Source organism: Epargyreus clarus, unplaced genomic scaffold (genome assembly GCF_041222505.1).
Source record: "Epargyreus clarus isolate Ecla_fem2 unplaced genomic scaffold, WU_Ecla_fem_2.2 ptg000010l, whole genome shotgun sequence".
In the NCBI taxonomy this organism is placed as follows: domain Eukaryota; kingdom Metazoa; phylum Arthropoda; class Insecta; order Lepidoptera; family Hesperiidae; genus Epargyreus; species Epargyreus clarus.
The window spans coordinates 128,124-149,316 of NW_027332218.1; the positions used below are offsets into that span (position 1 = coordinate 128,124).

General features: G+C 38.1%; 1 protein-coding gene across 1 annotated transcript in view; it reads left to right on the forward strand.

Moving 5' to 3' along the window:
* Window positions 1–21,193, forward strand: part of LOC140745602 (dystrophin, isoforms A/C/F/G/H) — a 630,858-nt gene that overhangs the window by 56,952 nt on the left and 552,713 nt on the right. The window contains exons 35-37 of the mRNA XM_073077541.1: window positions 2,848–2,919; window positions 11,028–11,165; window positions 11,656–12,112. Coding sequence (XP_072933642.1) covers window positions 2,848–2,919; window positions 11,028–11,165; window positions 11,656–12,112 — 667 coding nt within the window. The remainder of the gene's footprint in view (window positions 1–2,847; window positions 2,920–11,027; window positions 11,166–11,655; window positions 12,113–21,193) is intronic.

A 21,193-nucleotide genomic window follows, 5' to 3' on the forward strand; every position in this document is an offset into this window, starting at 1 on the left:
ATTCCGCTGAAAGCTTTGCTTCAGTATTGTTTACTTGTTTGTTTTTGTGGATGACCCCTATTTCTTACGTAAGAAGGTCGTAAATTCGGCTTATGAATTGCCAGTTGGAATTTTTTATTAATGCCATGACGTTCGATTCTATAATGGGGCGTTTAATTGCTTGTCTGTACTTCATAACATCAGTGCGATTTAAGTTCCTCATGTAATTAATAATTGTGTTTTCTGTAGCAATAAGAAAAAATGTTGAACCATAGACGGCTGTATGGTTTTTGTTACCTACATTTCTGTGTTTTGGTTTTATACTTAGTATATTTTAGCAGTTATTTTATTTGTAAAAGTGATAGTAATGACTTTTATGTACTTCCATTTGTTAAACAGGTATAACGCTATAAAAGCGTAAGATTAATTATTTAAATTTACGTTTTCTAGTTATTGTCGTCATGAAAGCGAGTTTTCTGATTTGAATTCCTGGAAGGCCGTTTAATTATATGATAGGTATATGTGTTTCATATATGATCTAATTGGACATATCATTAGTGTTTCATGAAAAATATTAAGGACTCGCGGGTTCCTATATATTTATTTTATTGGAATGGAACAGTGATTGTAGTTTATGAGGAACAACAACACGTGCGGGCGTCGCGCGCTGTCCGCTCCCAGCGCTCGTGGACGCCGAACTATTTCTGAACCACAGAATATTCCTGTCCCATCGCTTGTTTTCACTCCACCACCTAAAGATCTCACTAAACATGCAACAGGCGATCGAATATAGACTTTATTTAGCAGCTTTAAATTCTCAAGTTTATTGGAGGTGTGTCAGTTTTGATTTTATAAAGTAGAAATGAAATTGAGTGCTGCATATCGCGGTAGGTCTTAGTTTCCCGCGGCATTTCCTCCCGTGTATGTGTTTGTGGTGAAGTTCCGTGCTTCCAAGTCGAGGAAATTTTTAAGGAGTCTCCCTAAATCTAGACTCACAACATATAGTTTAATATTAACGTTAAAGTTCATAAATTCAGTCGACCGAGTAGATCGTATTGTGGTTGTGAGTGCAGTTGCAAGCTGTTGCGTCACAAGCGTCATAGCGCCGTATCACATACGTACAGGTACATCAATCACATGAGCTTTCAAAAAGCTTAGTCGGCTTACGACGCTGTCTTCTCTGATACGCATAAGTGCCGCGTACCTCATGCGTGGTACCTATGAAACAATGGTGTTTTCATAGTATATTTTAAATGTATCCATTAATCTTATTAGGTATGTTGTGTCGTGTGCCAAATACAGGATTTATTTGTATTGCAATAAAAGACGAACTGAGTGATACTTTTGGTTCTGTAATATATATCAACATTTCGTGGCATTAGTAATGCCGTAGTTATTACATTTATGCATCTTTAATATCGGTGTCTATGTTTATTTAAGTTCTATCAATGCACGGAAGTCAATAAGAAATGTTCATTTTCTTCAGTCTACACATTCAGTTTATAGTATTATATACTGATACGAGTACGTCTAGCTTCACTTCAGATTCCCTCGGGACTATAAATTTCAGTCGGTACGTCGTTAGTCATTGTCAATATGCTACCTAGCTATGTACAATATTTTGTATTTATAACACACACACGTAATTGATTTTAAGAAAATTTCTATAACACTGGTGTGGTGACTTTTTACTACATATTGGTTCGGTTCGTTAACTGTTGGCCTAAGAAGTGTTGTAACTAATTTATTACGTAGCCATGTTAGTGTTAGATAGAAACAACTGTCCCGAGTTGAGTCCATGTAACCCGTCGTAGTCGTCCTGGTCGGCTATGATCGTAAATATGAAAATATGTCTGATCCGGCATCTTCCGGCGGCGGCTGCGAAGTCATAACAGCGAATTTATGCGTCGCCCGCGTCGAACGATACGACGCGATATTTTGTACGAGCGGCCTGTATTGTCCGTATTCTCTTCGTTCCACGTTACGCAGACTTATGATTTTGTTTTACATTACATGTTTAATACTATACATCATTTAACTTCGTGAAGTTACAACAAGTAAATTGTTGCTTTATTAAATCGTTTTGTCTTAAATGCAGTAGTATAAGGAAATTTTACTTGACACTTATTGAAATATACTTGAAAATTTTAAGCTGATAAAATTTTCCATAATATCTGTCTAGTTTATTTAACGTAATAGTGTGTTTATGACTATAGCCCATAATTAGGTACTTTTACTTCACTGACTTTTTTTCTAGTAATGATAATACATGCCTATTTTCTTAGTTTTTGTGAAGCTTTATACTGATTTGTTGGACGTTAGTTATAATTTTCGTATATTGAAAATAATTATTACCATCATAAGTCATGTGGATTATGATATAATACTGTTGTAACTTAGCAGATGGCTACGTGTATTGTTAAATAGCTGCATGTTTGACACATTTGTCCGTCGTTTGTCCGCACAATGTCCGTGGCGCGTGTCGTTTATGGACATAATGAGCGAGGGTGTCTGCCGGGCGTTTGTGGCGGTTTCGTGCACTGATTGCGCGCACTGTACACTGGATGGCTGTTAATTTACGACTGGCTTGTTAACATTGGTATCGCTTTTGATGGCTGCAGAGTTCTACTGTATTGGTTTTGATTTGGTAAAGTAAAGACAAGTTTTATTATAAAGCAACATTTTCTATTTTTGTTTTAAACTGCGACATGTGCGAAGTCATCGTTAAGTTATCGTCTGTTTAATTTTTTACATGCAAGATAAATAGTTTCATACTCGTACACATGAGCGTCACTGTTGACGTTCGAATTCTCTTTTATTTACTGTAAATGAACGATTTCTTTAAATAATTAGTGTGTATCCCCGCAGGCGCGCGAGGAGGAGCTGAGCGCGGCGCGCAGCCTCGCGCCCGCCGCCGCCCTGCAGCACGACCTCGCACAGGTACCACGCGGACACGCACACACGCACACACACACACGCACACACGCACGCATGTGTGCGTGCATACGTTTATACATAAATCCCATATTCGTCAATGTATGCTAATCCATCTGATAAATTAAAAATCGAATCGTAGTTCTATAATTACGCAATACAAAGCGCAATTGTTATTTTACTGAATTAATGCGTAGGATATTCTGAGTTCGATCCACATTCAAGCATACTTACAGATGTCGAATATAGATACATAGAATATTCTTTATTGCACACTTCAACAGATCATAACAATAATAGACAGACAATTTATAGGTAATTGTTATGCAATTATTTATCCTTATCGCTAAGCAACGATATCTTCAAAACAACCTATGCATGGAAAAGGTAAGGAGGATAAGCGAGGCAAGTGGGAAGTAGAGAAGGAATATGAAACGTAGCATAGTCAAAATACTAATTTCCTACACGAAAATATCAGTAGATTGATTAGTAGCGAAAATCGATCTAAAATTATTAAAATGTAAACATTTTAATGGATTGCGTATTATATGTTTACAAGGTAAAATAAACATTATATATCGTTCCTCGATTAAAACTGCTTTAAATGTTTACACCACATGCATACACTTTTAAAGCGGACAAATGTACTTCAGGTCGACGAAATGTTTGGAAGTTGAAAATATTCATAGCTATTTATAATTAGACATCACGTGAAAGCGTGTTGACGTTAAAAATACTTCGCGCGCTATAAATAGACACATTACATTTTATACATGATTAACTGTGATCCTCACTACGTGTTTTCTATAATGCGTATTGTGAAAAAAAAAAACAATGAAAACTCAACTTCATAGGCACCTACGCAATCGTGTCTGTCTTATAATATTAAGTATTGTCATGTTCTAGGTAAACGTTTATCGTTTGGGTCTTAGCAGATACACTTACATCACTTAGTACTCAAGAATTGCCACACTTTCTGTGGTCGTCTTTAAATAAGAACCCAATCACATCAGCGGTTTATCACAGATATCAATGGAAGACAGTTGTCTTTTACAATCAGGTGGACTGCATGCTCCTTAACCACTTTAGTTTTATTAATGAAAGACTATTCTTTCCTCTGCTTTTATTATAGTATATACGTCTATAATGTAATGAGTTAACGTAAAACCATAATGTCCGAGTGTCCGCGGCGTCCCAAAGCAGTGTTCCGGATAAATAAAATCGCAGTGCACAGCTGATGCGTGACGTGACAATGGGTTCACTTTATGGCCGCGTACATTTTGAACTGTAAGCATTTGGACGCCACGGTAACATTAAATACTTGCTATGGATAAGAAATGAGAACAAATAATATTTTGCCAGTAAATTATATTTAGTAAGTAGGTTTAGTAGTTTCGTATTTAAAATCTTGCAATTTATTAGTGGTGTATGGGTATATTTTCATTACAATACTTTTAAGTTCATTTATGTTAAAGAGAGTCTTATTTAATTGCTGGTGATTTGTAATGTATCGGGAAACTATACAAAAAGACAGAAGGATATTATATGTTTTGAGAGAATAAGATGTCATAGAATGGATTGTCAGAGCAAATAATGAAGCTGTTATTGAATCTTTTATTATATAAAATAGTGTTTCAGGAATAATGAGCCTACAGTGGTTTATAATAGTATAAACTGAAACTAACCAAAGCATCCCTCTAGGTCTAACCTCTTATAACTTGCTGTTAATCAAGATTCTAAATTAGATTTATATTTACCTTTAACTCGGTTTTCGTGTGAATGCGACAAACGTACCAGCTGCAATTTTGGCTTCAAATTTGTATTGAATCAAGTTTCATCATAATTGCTAAATATCTATATAGATTTAATTTTGCGATTCTACATATTGGTTGCTTCATAGCTATGTCACCCATGGGGTTTAATATGTTGCGTTCCATTATTGCGTGGTATTCCAAGATAAGAGCACCCCTCGCAGTGGGACGACAGCCAGACGGAAATTAGCATGTTGGAGCCGAAGCGAGCCGCCCAGCGGGACACGCGCGCAGTTAATTTGGCGGCCGTTCGCTGTGTTCAATACGCTTTGCATAAAGTCCTCGCGTGTGTGATAGCTTTATTAGTACCGTGACATCTTTGTTGCAGCCTTCAGTAGGTACACGTAAGTCTGAAAGGTAGACGGAGAGTAGAAGGAACGTTCACGTAACATCGCCACACATTTCATAAATGTTCGACGGGTGTACTTATTTATCTCCTTTCACAATGTAGTTAAGATTACTTCCGTGGTTGTCTTTCAGTTTGCTGTGCGTAAATAACGATTGTTCCTAAGTTCCTGAAGTATTATATTTTGACTTAGAAATTTGTTTTTATTGCAGTATCAACTTGAAGTTCTTGGAAAAGCCATAGCTTTTACTTTTATACCGACATACAAAAGAGGATATATTTTTATGGCTTCCTGCCTCTTTATTTATCGAGCCCATATTATGTATGTGGATTTGTTTCATGCATATGTAAGCGAATGTTTTGAATAATCCCGCAAAGCCCTCGCAGCCGCCCTTCGAGCAAAACATCACAAAAACTGTATTCATTACGTTCGAGCTAAACGCGTTGGAAAAACCGCATTCAACAAGCAGACTGAGTTTATCGCGGTAACGGGTGACACGGGCTTATGAGATCGATGTCATATTATCACGCTAACCTGCTCAAGTGCTTGTAGGAATGTTCAAACGATATGGTATTGGATGAAGGCGGTTTATAGGTGTTTCTGGCGTATAAAAGCAGTTTGCTATTACGAGTATGCTTTGATATGAAAATCGTGGAGGGGTAACTCACTTATATGAAATGGTCCATCGTTGGGTGATCAAATTTAAGGAGATACTCTGATCTATTCGGCGCTATTAAAAGATAATTGAGGGTGGTAGGTACTAACAGCAGACGCACTCATAATAATTTGCTTATTAAATATTAATTGAATTGAGTCATTAAACAACATAGAACTTCGATTTTATGTACGTACAAATTCCTAAAATAAACACTGTGAAACAAGTAGCTTTACGAGTTGATTTGTCAAGTATTAAACAAATTTGTACAGGGATTATTAGCGATTAGTTTCCAGCGACATCAAATAGTAGGGTATTAAAGTTGGAATATTCCGGCGACGTGTTCGCTCGGCGCCCGTAGGTACCTGTTACAGATTACGTCCCTAAATAGCTCTTTGATGAAAATTACCTTCAACGTGTGTTTGAGTTTTAAGTGAATTTTCGGAATTGCTTTATTGTGTTTACTTTACTTAGATAACTAAATCTATTTTACATCATATATAAATTATTAAATTCTCGGTAGTCAATTCCTAACGCACGTCATGAGTTAACATTTTAAGTAAAAAGTCTATATTTAGGTTTTCATTAACGGACATTTTATTACATTATTAACATACATCAACGCACAGTTCATCATATTACATATACCTATTTTATTTTAAAATTTTAAACTCACCTACTTACACCACAAGCCTGATAATCGCCTGTTTTTTTATTTAGAACGAAAAATCATAGAAACACTTTATAAATATTTAACGAGAACCAAAGAAGTGCATGCATGAAAATGAATATGTATTTTTCATAATTTAGTTAGCAGTATAGCTGTTTCTTTTTCACGAATTAGTTGCCATAAAACAATGCAAACTGGATGTACCGTAGCGGGCGCTGTGACGGACCGCAAAGCCTCCGCGGCTGGCACGCGTGTCAGCACGGTGTGTGCCCTCTAGATAATTCCCGCTGCTTTTACTACTACTATCGTGCTATTGTTGAGTCACGATAACTTACTACTACAGTTTAGCTCTATTGCGTGAACTAATGAGCTGCTATTAGGCAGAAAAAGGTGTGGCGGTGATGCCACCATATTCTGCATATATTAAAGTTTTATTAAATTGCATACCTATAATAATTATGTTAGTATTGTACAGATTAATATAAAGTTTTATACACAGTAAGCAAATCGCATCCAGCAGAAATAGATTGTTAAACATAATCAAAAGAACTCCGCCGTGCTGGCAACCCGGCGCGGCTGAAATATTTGTAACGCAGTTCTGTCTCCTGGGCTTTCTAATGCTCTTGATTTACTCGGAGTTCTAGAGGCTTTTTGTGAAAAATCTTACTGATTTCTTCTATTGTTAATAGCTCTGGGCTCTGTGTATTAAGTTGGGAAGTCCTGCTCGATTATGCCCGTGTTACCAACATCAAATAAATGTTGTTACAACCACTGATGTTAATCATCAATCATCAACAATCCCTTACTGTTCCACTGCTGGGCACGGGTCTCCTCTCATAATGAGAAGGCATAGGCCATAGTCCACCGCGCTGGCCAAGTTCGGATGGGTAGATTTCACATAACTTTGAGATTTTTTTTTATAAGATTCTGTCAGGTATGCAGGTTTCCTCACGATGTTTTCCTTCACCGTTTAGCAAGTGACAATTAATTTCTAATAAGCACATAACCTTGAAATCAGAGGTGCGTGTCTGAGATTTGAACCTCGGACTTCTCGATCGAGAGGGCAAGTTTCTTAATCACTAGGCTATCAATGCCTGTGCCAAACACAACTGAGTATCTACGACATCATAATTTACCCTCGGTCGCAAGTATGCTATAATTTATATGTGATCAAGTGTCGTTGTCGAGTGAGGTGACGGCGCGGGGCCGTCGTTAGCGATCGCGAGCCGCCGCTAACCGGCCCATTACTTCGCGTGACTGGCGGGATTCTACAAGCTTTTGGTACAAAGTTTTACTCGCTGATACAGGCGTGTTTTCGTTTTGTCTTTCCCATCAAAGGGTGATTAGTTATCCATGGTTTATGTTTATAAAGCACTGTGTTTTAACAAGTGTACGTAAGTTTTTTTTGATCTTCGTCATCCGGAAGTAACAATACACGTAATTCGCCACGGTACGTGAGCCATTTAAAATGTATATTGTCAATTTTAAATCTTTTGTTGCGTTATAACTAACAATGTTGTCATAACGACCGAGATTTCATTCGACTCCGCCTTCGACACGAGATTTTGCGTTTTTTTCAGGATATATTCGTTTGCCACTTGTATAAAAGTTACGCCCAGAGGTAGCTCTTTCCAGCGGTATTGAAGTCGTCTCGCGGTATTTTACTGGTCTTCAACAATTGAGGATACCCAGGTATGTGCGCGTCTCCTATGACATTAGCCTCGGAGATTAGGTCTTTCGGTTTACAATTCGTCCGAAATCTCTTACTACCATCGCGATTAACATTGATATTAGGTATAATGATTTCCAATCTTTTAAAATAGTAATGGCTCTTACGTTGCTGCAGACATTCAGGTCGAAAATGTGGAGGGAGCAATCGAATAATATTGGCGACTCCTATTTTCTTATAATCAAAAGAAGTTTTTCCGAGTATTCTTATCACTTGGGTCATGTGTACGGTAAGCAGAGTGGCGAGCGCGGTGGGCAATGTTTCCCCGGCCGGCGCCGCGTGACAAATGTAACGCGTGTGTCCGCCGCTCGAACAGTGCTGCCCGCGTGCCTCGTTTGTCACTAGCACGGACGACATTTCACCTTTTATTCGTCGTTATGGGATTTTAAATATAATTTAATGTCTATGCATTTCAATAATTCTTAATGCGAATAAATATGTGAAACATAATATGGTATAGTGTGTACGTTTAATTATTTAAGTTTATTTCTGAATATGTATGTAAATAAAATATTTGAATGTTACAATTAAATTAGTTTATACGTAAATTAAAGTTATTATCCATAATGTAATGCGTCTGTAAGGTAATGTAACAATCAAACAAGTGTGAAAAGCGTTTCTGTGGTAAATACCGTAATCAAATAAATTAAAGTATTTTACAATAGTACAATGTCGTGATGATCGTCAAGTACAGTTGGTAGCATTACACCGCCCTCGCACACGCGGACGCAATTAATTACGAGGCGGTGGTACGTGCGCTCGCGAGCAGACTGCTTCAGCCGAGTGCCCGTAGGAGGGAGTGGTTGCTCTTGCTATATGATATGTCATTCAATTAACTTATAATTAAGGTATAGTTTTTGTCAAGATAGTATTTTCTTAAATATCAATTTAAATTAAATTTTTAGTTAAGGAATTTATCTTGTTTGTGAGGTGCCTAGGTGTTACACATTAGTTTCATCGGTAACAAATTTTATTTAAAGTTGTAATAATATTCGCATTTTTTTTTTTTTTTTTTTTTATAATATAAGAGTAGCAGACGAGCATGCAGTCCACCTGATGGTAAGTGGCTACTGCCGCCCATGGACATCTGTAATCAACCCCAGATAGGATTAGATATTCCTACCTGAGGTCGGCCACAGATGCGCCGCCACCCCTGAGGACTAAGCTGGAACGCCTCGGAAAAGTCTGTCTCCCTTACCACACCCTTCAAACCGGAACACAGCAACGCTTAACACTGCTGTTATTAGGTTGAAATAGGTGTGGCGGTGGTGCCGCCGGAGTCGAACCACAAAGGGTTCTACCACCTTCATAATAGTAATTCAATTTATGCAGAATCTCAGTACATCTAAGAATTTTTAGAAATAAATAAATGTTAATATGGGTTATTAAATAAAATCTAATTTCTATTGCAACTAAATAGAGGTAATTAGGAACGAATTAAATGGACCAATGTTGAGTAAATACTTTGACATGGTTGAAGGTCTATAAAGTTAACAACGTTAAGTAGACTCGCAAAATTGACTCCCCGTATGGTGTTGATTATGTTGCGAGCGGCCCGAGGGCGGCTCGAGTGGCGCCGGGCGATGGAGTGGCCGAGGGGACAAGTATACGCGAAGTCTCATGTCATCTTGTTCAAATTATAATTGACATCGAGTCGGTATTTTGTTCTTAAAAAGAAATGCTCCTTGCACTTACCGTTCCATACGAGCATATCATAATTATGTTACGCGCTAGGGACACATACACAAAAATCTACATCAGACAATAACTACCAGATAAGAAGTATCTGTATTCCTCATTTTGGTTGCTGTTTGAATGGGGATTGAATAAATCTTTGACATAACATAAAGGTATTATGTAAGGCACCTACCTGTATACTGCGCAGGTATAAAAAGAAATAAGCCAAAATCTAAGTGCAATGACATGTTTTTAGAAAAAGAATGCATTCCGCAACATACAATGCACTCAATAATGTAAATATATGTTAGGAGATATACATAGAACCGTTGACAAATACATAGTTTCATTAAGGTAGTATGTTCGCGTTTCTTGTTATAAGTTCCAACGAAATGGTACCTGATTAAAGCTGTATGTGGCACTACGATCAGGACTGTTACAGTGTAAAACCGCCATAAGCTGAGTGCTCGCAAAGTATTTCCTGACGACGATTGCTCTTTCGGCACATTCTTTATTGTATTTCTAGTAATTTCTTTAATTATTCACTAAATAATCTTCCTTTACCTTTAGCATTTAAAAATTCACCTTTTTTCAAGTTTGTTTTTAGTTTTTATCAAAATCGGCCTCGTAACGCCTTTTAGCATTTTTCGCTAATCCTTATAGTTTCGGATTTAGCCCTGAAGGCCTATTTGAAAAATTCACCCTGTATATTAAGACGTGAAGCAAAAACTTTGTACGTGTTTTTACGAAAATTACGTGGATTGACGAGTATGAAATTTGCCACAATTACAGTTATAGTTTCTATACCGAAGAAGTGCAGAATGCTAATATTGTTTAAATAATGCATAGGAAGTACATCAAAGCAATAAAAACACATTACACACACCACCACGCATTTGACACAAACATACAATTCACAAATTATGTGATCAATATTTTTTTTATAAAATCACACATTGACATGAAGAAAAATGACACATTGACATTGTTATTATATTTTAGCATGAAAAACATTAACATTATATGCAACTTATATGGATGCAAATTAAGTAGAAGGTACTAGTAGCTTACACATATATTTTTTATGGCTGTTTTGTAGTTTATTTTTGATATTTTTTATATAATTATGGTTAAATTCGATACCCAGGCGACCACTAGTATTATTATTTTCATTAACATTAAATAAATAACTGATAATGAGTGTACACGCGTGTTGTGTGTGCAGGCGCAGTCGTCGCTGAGCGCGCACGGCGAGTACGTGCGCAGCAAGCTGGCGGCGCTGGCGCGCGTCACGGCGCGCCTCGACGCCGCGCTCGCCTGGGCCGCGCGCGCCGCCGCCGACACCGACGCCGAGCGACGAGCCGTGAGTGCCGCTACCTTTTACTTGTTTAGCGAGCTGCCTCAGGATGTAGAGAACATTTTATTTGTATTTTTTTTCCTTATTGGTTCACTAAACTGGTCATACCACATTACAACAAACATAAGTACATGTTACTTTACAAAAACTGACTTTTTAGTAGTAAGTCCTTCTAGAAGTGAATTTTCTAATGCATGTAGCATTAGAAAATTTTTCAATACACGTCAGTATCAATAATTACAACTACGCGGACTACACAACATAATACAATGTGTAGAAAGCTAGGCATATTTTTTTGACTTGTTATATGAAATTAATAGTATTATTAAAATTATTACCTATTCTTGTAAACAAGGTACATGATTATAATTTTGACATTGCCTTATTAACTTCGTCTCTAAATTTATGAGACATAATTATTTTACTTTCAATCTAGTCACCTAGAGCATATGCCTTGCGATTGCGAAAATACAGTGACTTTCTGTCTCCTCCCTAGGAATCTATAAAGGAACAAGAAACGGAGATCACCGAGGTACTGGAGAACTACAACAACATCGAGCGCGAGTGCAGCGCGGCGCGGCAGAGCGTGTCCGCCGAGCTGCGCGAGCGCGTGCAGCGCCTGCGCGACGACTGGGCCGCCCTGCGCGCCGCCCCCGCCCTCGCCCCCGCCCCCGCCCCCGCCCTCGCCCTCACCGCCGCCGTCGCGATGCGCGAGCCGTCGGTCGACGCGCACGAGACGTCGGCGACCCGCGAGTCGCCGGAACCTCGCGAGGCCTCCGCCGGCTCCGACAGCCCGGCGTCGAGCACGGTCACTCCGGAGTCGGTCGCCCGGGAGTCGGTTGCGCGAGAATCGGTCGCGCGGGATTCGGTCGCGCGAGACTCGGTCGGCGCGGAGTCGCCCGCGCGGGAGGGCGGCGCGGAGGAGCGGCGGCCGAGCGCGGAGGAGCGCAACGGTGAGTGCCAGCTTCCGGGTGGTAGACTAGTGCGATGGTTTGGGTACTAACACGGAGCCGATGTTAGGAACTGGTAGATTTTAAGAGTCAACATTCATTTTGTACATGCTTATAACAAATTAATTGTTTGAATGTCTCGCAATTTTATACTAAGCGATTGATTTTAATAAACTTTTTCATTTTGAAGTATGTTACAAAGTAATCCCTGAATTTAGTTAATAACATATTAGAAATTGTAACATTACTGGGATATAACTGTGATATTAATTTAAGTTTTAATTTAAATATATAACATTAAAAAATTATAATATAACTGTAAATAGATCACAAGGCAGAATCGCATATTATCCTAACATTGGTTCCAATCGCTAACATTGTATGGAAGCTAACTGTAACAAGTGTAAATATGTTGATTGTGTATTGTTGCTTTGGGAAATAAACGTTTCAAAACACTAACCATTGTTTTCGTTCAAACCCCCACAATCTGTACAATTGGATGCACACAATATACAAAATTCACTATTTGCAACAAATATTAACATGCCTGGTGTACATATTACTAATCAAAGTTAATTACTAACAAATACAATAGACTGTTGAACGTAAATATTTTACACAAAAATAAATGTACTCTATTATTTTCATAGACTACTTTTTATATCAGTAAAATGCTATCAGTGCGATATTTAAAAAATACCAAGTTTAAAGTAACCGAGTCAAAGTTTGTATGTAACTAAATTCGTAATTGTGAAGACTGTTTATAATATTTTTACTACAATCATCCCCAGCTCTTCCTAATTTATGTCGCAAGCAATGTTTGTCCAGTTCTCGTGCGGCAATTCAATTAAACCGTATGATAATACAGCCGTTTTCCGTGTGTACTAGCACCGTATAAGTATCTATACAGTATTCTATCTTCATACAAACGCATGGAACGCAAGTTATACCTACGCGCCTCGATCTCGGTATGCACTCGGTATTAGTCGGTATGTGAACAGGCGCGAATGTGCCGCAGTGATGAGCGGTCGGTGTGATGGTTTTTAGGCAGTGTTTTTTTAAATTTAAATAATTATATAGCACCTGTACTACTAGTGTACCATCATGATTTGTTTCTTTTTTTCAAGATTGGTATTTCTTTTTTTACAGAGCAAAATACCTAGATTCATGAATAAATAAATGCATAGGACGAAGGAAGAAGTCATACGAATGATAATTTAGCAAAAGCTATTCTCTTTGAAAATGAACAAATTATTTATTATAACTTATTATTTTCCACTAAAACAAAATGACCAGTCAACATCACGCTTTCTAAGGACCGGCTATGTAAAGACTAAAATATAATATTTATAAAAAAAAACTATAAGAAAGCCAGACGTAATTAAAATACTGTAGGCGCGCAGCCCTAACGCGAACTCTCGCCCAGTGCCCCTGTAGGTATATTATTCAAGGACAGGGCCGAGTTACAATACTGTATAGATTCTCATACTGTGGCACTAGCTGGTGCGCACCGTGCACAGTGCACAGCGCCCGGCGGCCGTGCACAGCGCACAGCGCTCGCTGTGCGGTGCACAGTCGCGCTGCAGGTTATTCGAGTAATTAATGCGGAAGCACTCGCCGGCTTAATGCTTTTTGTTGAATAAACGATCGTTTGTTTTTGTCCGTGATGGCCGAGTTGTACGCTTTTATTGTCTGGGATTTGTGTGATTTTTATTCGTCTGAATTATGTCTGATTTTTTATTAAATTCCTGCGATGTGTGTAGTTTCTTTTGATTAAAGAGGAGCCATATAAAATCTCTGTGTATTAATTGATTGCCAATATTTTGTAAACCGAAAATTGTTCCGAAACTGAAACAATATTTAGTATTATTTATTTATCAACAAAATTGAGGATACCCCCTATTATGCAGTGATAATTGGTTAAACACAAAGGAAGCTTTAGGTAGTAAAAGTAGGTTCATATTAACAATTTATATGGATACGAAATACGTGCGGCAAGAACAATTGGTTACAATCCACACGCTGCCGAAATCTTGTGATCTAATCTAACTTTGTCCCATTGCGGACACTCTTTGACGACAATCAGGAATGAATATACGATAGTCTTGGTGAAATACTTTTGATATCAGAATAATTGGATATTCGAATACAATATAGGTATTTTTTATTTCTTATTGTTTTAAATGATAAACGGAGTTGCACTTGAAGCACTGCAGCCTATGGTTTTGAAGGTGGTAGAACCCTTTGTGGTTCGACTCCGGCGGCACCACCGCCACACCTATTTCTACCTAATAACAGCAGTGTTAAACGCTGCTGTGTTCCGGTTTGAAGGGTGTGGTAAGGGAGACAGACTTTTCCGAGGCGTTCCAGCTTAGTCCTCAGGGGTAGCGGCGCATCTGTGGCCGACCTCAGGTAGGAATATCTAATCCTATCTGGGTTTGATTACAGATGTCCATGGGCGGCAGTAGCCACTTACCATCAGGTGGACTGCATGCTCGTCTGCTACTCTTATATTATAAAAAAAAAAAAAAAAAAAAAAAAAATACTCCCTTGAAATAAGCTAGGTTTTCTACCTGATCGTACCAGATAGTAAGAAATAAGTCATTAGTGACAACTAAGAATGCGTTTATAATAACATTGAAAACGACTGTTATAATCGTGAAATATTCCTAGGCAGTAGGCGATGATGCCAATACATTAAAAAATGATTTTATAAGCAATTAAATTATACATACATGTTATTTTAATACTTTTACTGATACGTACGAGTAGTATTTTGTACAATCTATAAACATTTGGGTTTTCTTTGTATGATATTTTTCTGGTAATATCGATAAATTATTAACAGCAATAGTTATGTGAATATGTCGGTAAGTTATCAGAGCATCTAATGGCGGCAGTCACGTTACATTTGAATACAAATGGGCGGCGGCGACCGCGATTAGCGGCGGCCCGTTATCGTAATCGGTTCATTAGAGGCCGCTCATCGCTCTCTGTGACAATATTCATGAGGAATTGTGGATAGATTACTTCCTGACACGTGTATATTATGTAATACATTTTCGTGAATTAAATTTGAAAGATTTTTCGAAAATATTTGTAAAGATGGCTGAAGTTTCGTTTATTTATAATATATGAGTAGCAGACGAATATGCAGTCCACCTGATGGTAAGTGGCTACTGCCGCCCATGGACATCTGTAATCAACCCCAGAACACAGCAGCGCTTAACACTGCTGTTATGAGATAGAAATGGGTGTGACGGTGGAGCCGCCCGAGTCGAACCACAAAGATTTTAAAATACTTCTATAAAAATAGAAGTATTTTAAATTCAATGAAATGCTACGAAGTACAATATGGTGCAACAAATCAGATATCCGTACGGTGCGGGGGTTGCGCCGCCGCCGGTCGTTAATCGCCAAATTAGTGGCGAACACGACAAGTTTTTTCATTAGCGCCCCTCTGCCGCCGGGGCTTCGGCCGGTCATCAACAATGTACGATGTCGAGCACAATCTGGATATCATATTGTACTTTTTTATATGTATACACTATACATGGGATTTGACTTCTATCTAATTCGATTGCAACTGCGTTTATACAGGTCTCTGGTCTGTGGTCTTAAGAACTTAGAATACTTTTGCGAATGTCTGCTTTACCACATTCCTCAAATTAGAATACGGTAAAGCTTAAATGCGTGTGTCAAGTCGTCCTTATGATATTTTTGAGGATGTGTGACCACCCTGTCCGACCGTGTGAATAACCGCAACCTTTCCGAGGGGACTTGTGGCCATTACTAGGACGGTATTTGATTGATGATAAAGAAACGAAATAAATTATCCCTATGTTTATACGTAAATGTAAATATAGAGCTCCATATTTTATAGTATATAAAAATAAAACAAAACATCGCCTAATTAATATTGCATTCAGGCAGCCCGGAGCGGGCGCGCCGCAGACGAAGCTAATTACGACCTAATCAACTTTCCTATAGATAAGAGCCCTCGTTGTCGCCTATTTGTTGTTCGGTGTCTGATTCATAATTTGTATATTTGAAAAAAAAAGAATACAATTATGTACCTAAATTTTCTTATAAGATTGCGGGCTCACGTGGTTATAAATAAACACCTACGCAGTGGTTTATTTTTTCTTTAAACATATGAATAATGAGATATTTAAAGAATCTTTTAATTTATAATTTTTTTTTTTAATAATGAGATTCGTATTTCTCCTTCCTCAGGGGAAAAACTAACTATTTAAATGCAAATTCTTTCTCAGCACGAGCTGATTCGTATTTGTGCACTTAAAAAATAAATTTCTACTTGCATTTGCTACCGTATTTTAAACATAAAAATGTTAAAGCATTTGCAAATGAAATTCGGTCACAGTTTAAAAAAACATAAGCAGAATAATAACGCTTAGTTTATAACTAGGTACAATTTAAAAATAGGACGTTGAAAACTTGAATGTAAACTAAAAGACAGATGAATGTTTCCGCTTGCTATGAAACCCAAAGCAAAAAGAGCGAATTCGTCGCGATATCTCTTGCGCATCATACAGAGGGTCCTGGTACACACCAGAATAAGCGTACTAAATCGCAAGCATTCTTTCGTCTACTAATTTCCGTAGGTATCAAAAATTTGGCGCCTTATTTCCATTCCTTTACCATTGCTTTGAGATGTCCATCGCTTTGAACTTTGAGCGTAAACTGGAAGTAACAAGACATCTCTAGTATCTCTAATATAACGAGCGTGCATTAAGTGCGATCGTATTATGCGATTTCGTTTAATTTGTGTTTAGCGTATTATTCTAGATATAGGTGAAAGTAGGGAATATTACTGTTATAGTAAAGCGTATAAGAAATATCAAATACAGTACCAATATTTATGCTGGTCGAGTTAAAAGAAAACAGAATATAAATCAAAGTTTGGTTTCTCTGCGCGTATGTCCGTGCCGGTGGCACGTGAGTTCATTTTAAGATCAAAGGGTGCAAGCTAGCGAAGTCTGCGTTTCATATTAGTATTTTTTAAGGGATATAGCACCCGGTTACTAATAAAAATGAATAGTTTTGATGTTGTGGTAGCTAAGACCACTCCACTATAATCCACAACCTTATATATAACGATACGGATAACGTAATAAATTGTTTATAAATTTTGGATACTACGTTTTCTTGAAAGTTTACATTAAAACGTGATGATCAGAACTAAGCCTAAATTCTGCTAAGTTGCATGCAATAGTTCTTGTACTTGTGCGGTCGCTGAGCGAAACGCTTTCGGAGTTCACTAAGTATATTGAAGACATAAGTTGCAACTGTTTACAAATAACTTAGTTTCTCCGAGCCGCCGGACTGGTTTACGACTACTAATACTCTTCTAACTTGCTCCGCACTTCACAAAGCCTGAATTCCGCTGTTATTAGCGAGTTTGCGACTAACGTTCATCTCGAAGGAATTCGCCCGAAATTCCCAGAAAGCCGGCGTAGTAACCTCGCTCTGAATACGGATTTTTCCCGTACAAAGCGTGATGACAGTCCAAATATCTCGTGTTTTCTTCGACCTACTTAAAGTAGTACCGGAAAACTAAAATGACGAAACGGAGCTCCTGGTATTGTGGCGGGCGGCCGGCCGCCAGGCGTCGGGACAAAGCAAAGTTTTCTAGAACGAGGCAATGAGTGGGCACCAGTAATGAATTGGTTCCAGAAATAAGCCCCAAACAGGACGAATGCCTCGTAATTCCCAAGCTTACTTTTCTAATTAATTTCCAACGTTACCAATCTGTATTGGCATGTCAAATTATTTATTTAAGTCTAGATATCCTAGCGAAGATTAAAGCAACAGATGTTGTGTTTGAAACTTAGTCGATTCTCCGTTTCCTAAGATTAAATGAGGCAGTTAGTCTTACAAGTTGCTAATGCGCTTTAAAAACTATTTCCCATTAGCAGCTCGTAGTGCTTGCGAGCTACGACGCAGTTTGTTGCACTTGGTTTGAAATAGAAGCTCTTTGTTGAGTATCCGATAGTGTACCAAACGAATGAAAAGGGACCGAAACGATCTCTCTGTATCCAAAATTCCATAAAGCATCACGCACGACTGCACTCCGCAGATTGTTGCGGGAGCACGTGGCCGCTTTACGGTCCAAGAACTTCAATTATTAACGTGATTTTGTGCCTTAGCGCTAACGAAATATGGCCGCCGGGCGATACGAGCTCAATAGGACTTGTCGGAGTTAGAGGCGTTAAAAATGCAACGCTACGGGCCTCGTAGCAGGCATACATAAATTCAGTGAGCGAACGGCAACACTTTCGATCGTAGCCGTCCGCTACGAATTGCGTAGCGTTTGTAGCATCCGGCTGATCACGTTTCTATTGGATGAATGTTACAGTATTTTATGGGCGCCGTAGTGAGTATAAACTGTGAAATAAACCGCCAAGCAGACGGTATGTTATGTATAATGTACCGCTTGGAAGTTATTTGTTGCTACCGGGGTCGTATATGGCTGTACGCTGCTACACTACGCAATACTACGTTTATTTATATGTATTCAAATAGTGCATATCAAAAGAGCAGTTACTTAATATTTTTATGTTCGAAATAGTATAGCCGAGAAAACATTTACAAATATATTAATTATGTTTTTTTTTTAATATATAAAAATACCGACAATTTAATCATCAATAAGCTTGTAGAGTACAAATGTAACAAATGCAAGAAGCATTTGTGATTCCACTGAAATTATGGGTGAACGTTGAATTTGCTGTTTCCAAACTTCACGTAAGTGGAGATGTTACTAAGTCTCATTTTATTTTTATAAATAAGATAAAGTATCATCGTAGTACAATGGCTTACACGTTGGAGCTGGGCTGACACAGAAGCTGCAGATTGGCTGCGAGCAGCGCGCCTGCAAGGGAACAAAGAATTTTCATTTACGCGTCCCGGTTGCCGTGCGCCCAATCCGACGGTACCGTTTAAATAGTACACTAGCATGCAACCGAAATACTTTTATATCTTCTTTCTACTAAAGTTTAATTTGGGGTAATATGTGGATTTCCTTAGCAAAAAATATATGGCATTTATTTGGCAATTATCGTGTCTGGAGCATTGACCGGACAACCGAGAACCAATAGCTTTAGTTTTTTGTATTTTCTGCTTAGAATACAGTTACTATTTTTAAAGAATAGTTGAATATTTAGCAAACATTCTACGGTTTAATCAATTGCAGCTGGAGTTTATTAAGGTAAAAAGTTATATAATCAAGCTTTTAAGAAAGGATAACAAATTAATTTCATTCTGATCAACATTTCCTAGTATAGAACTATTAAGAGCTTAAACCAGTTCCGACGTAGTCCGTCGTAGGATAAAATTATGATGTCGCTCGCTCGATGAATAATAATTCAAAACAACGATTCGCGGTAGTTCCGGACTGGCCGCCGGCGCCGGAAGCTGCCGCCGGCCGGAAATCGGACACTTTCGTTTCGCTGCAGGCTGCGGAATGAGTTGCACTTTCCATTTCATGGCGTCTGCGGAAGCCTATTAGCGAGGCGTTGGGCCTTCCGCTCCTCGTCTTCCGGTCCTTCGCTTTGTGGGGGATCTAACTCAATAAGTTTACTTATAGGGTGCAAAGAATAAAAGCTATATTATCCGTTTAGATTTCCCTACGCAGATACGTCAGCGTGTGTGAACCCCTCGTATTATTATGATGCAGAAAATTATAATTAACTATATTTTCTTAAATCTAGCTTTTCTGAACAACACTTGAATTTTAACGTTGTAATTGTAACACTTGAAAAGTAGTTGAAGGAGTACTTTAATATGTTTTATTCAATTGACACATGCAAACGATTATCTCGCTGATAAACAATGAATTTGAATATATTTAGAGTAGAATTTTAAGATAATTCAAACACATTGGTAATATTAAGTAACTTCATTACTATTTTCAAAGGTAAAAGTTTCGAAGTGCTTTAAAAACTTTCCTCTTTCAGTTCGCTCCATAAAAGCCAAAGTTTGAAAGTTTTCTTTTAAAATTAACTTTCTGCGGTTAAATAAAACGTTGTCTGACATCTCGCAACAAAATAAATTCAAACACGTATGTTTCAGTCAAGTTAAGCCATCGGGAAGTCAAAATGAGAAATATATCCAAAACGAGACGCACTGCGTCAAGTCGTTAGGTACACCGGACGTGCGGACATGGGGCACACAATTTTCGTCCGTCTACACACACACGGTAAAGGCTGTTTTCCATCGAAATCGTTATGACCTCAGCTATGAAATCTGCATTGATGCTTAGAAAGGCATTCATATAAATGTTTTTGATACAGAAATGATACTGCAATTGTAGGAAATTCAAACAGCACATTTGAATTTGCGTTACCTACGGGCTGCATATTATCCTGTTTGCTACCCACCTGTTCTACAAAAAAATTCAAGCGCAGCCGCTATAGAGAACGAGATCTTCCACTTTTTTGGTTATTCTTTAGTCATTGCCTTACGTCTGAGTTGGTGCTCTATATGGTTATTTTTCCGTTTCCATGATGTTTTTAAATTGTAAAAATATTGTAAGTGCATGCTATATACGAGACTTGTTGTTTACTAATTTTTGCACACAAATGACCATGATTAGGAACCGCGTACCAACGTGGGTGCAGCCGCTTTGATATTCATGCCACGAGCCGCGCTACGAGTTTGAGTTTTTCATACATAAATACATACTGATCGAGATGTTGGTGATTAGCTCTCCCCACCGACATGATGTGTTGACGAACATGCAGTCGGGCACGTTCCTCAGGAAACAGTTACATTCGAACAGAATTTCGAAAGAGAGGATATTTATTTAATATTAAAAGCTGTTACGAAATTTGAAAAGGGCTAAGTATTTATTACTTTATATTCATTTGAATGTTATAAATCTAGAAATGGTTGAAATTACTGTGTTGAAGGAGTTACAAAAATCAATTATATAGTAAAATAATTTTCTACATAACTAAAATACGCACGTTTCGCAAATGTAATTGATAAGTTACAACGCGTACAATGTAATAAACGGAATAATCGAAAGGGGGTTTTACGCTACTCAATTACAGGGGCAAG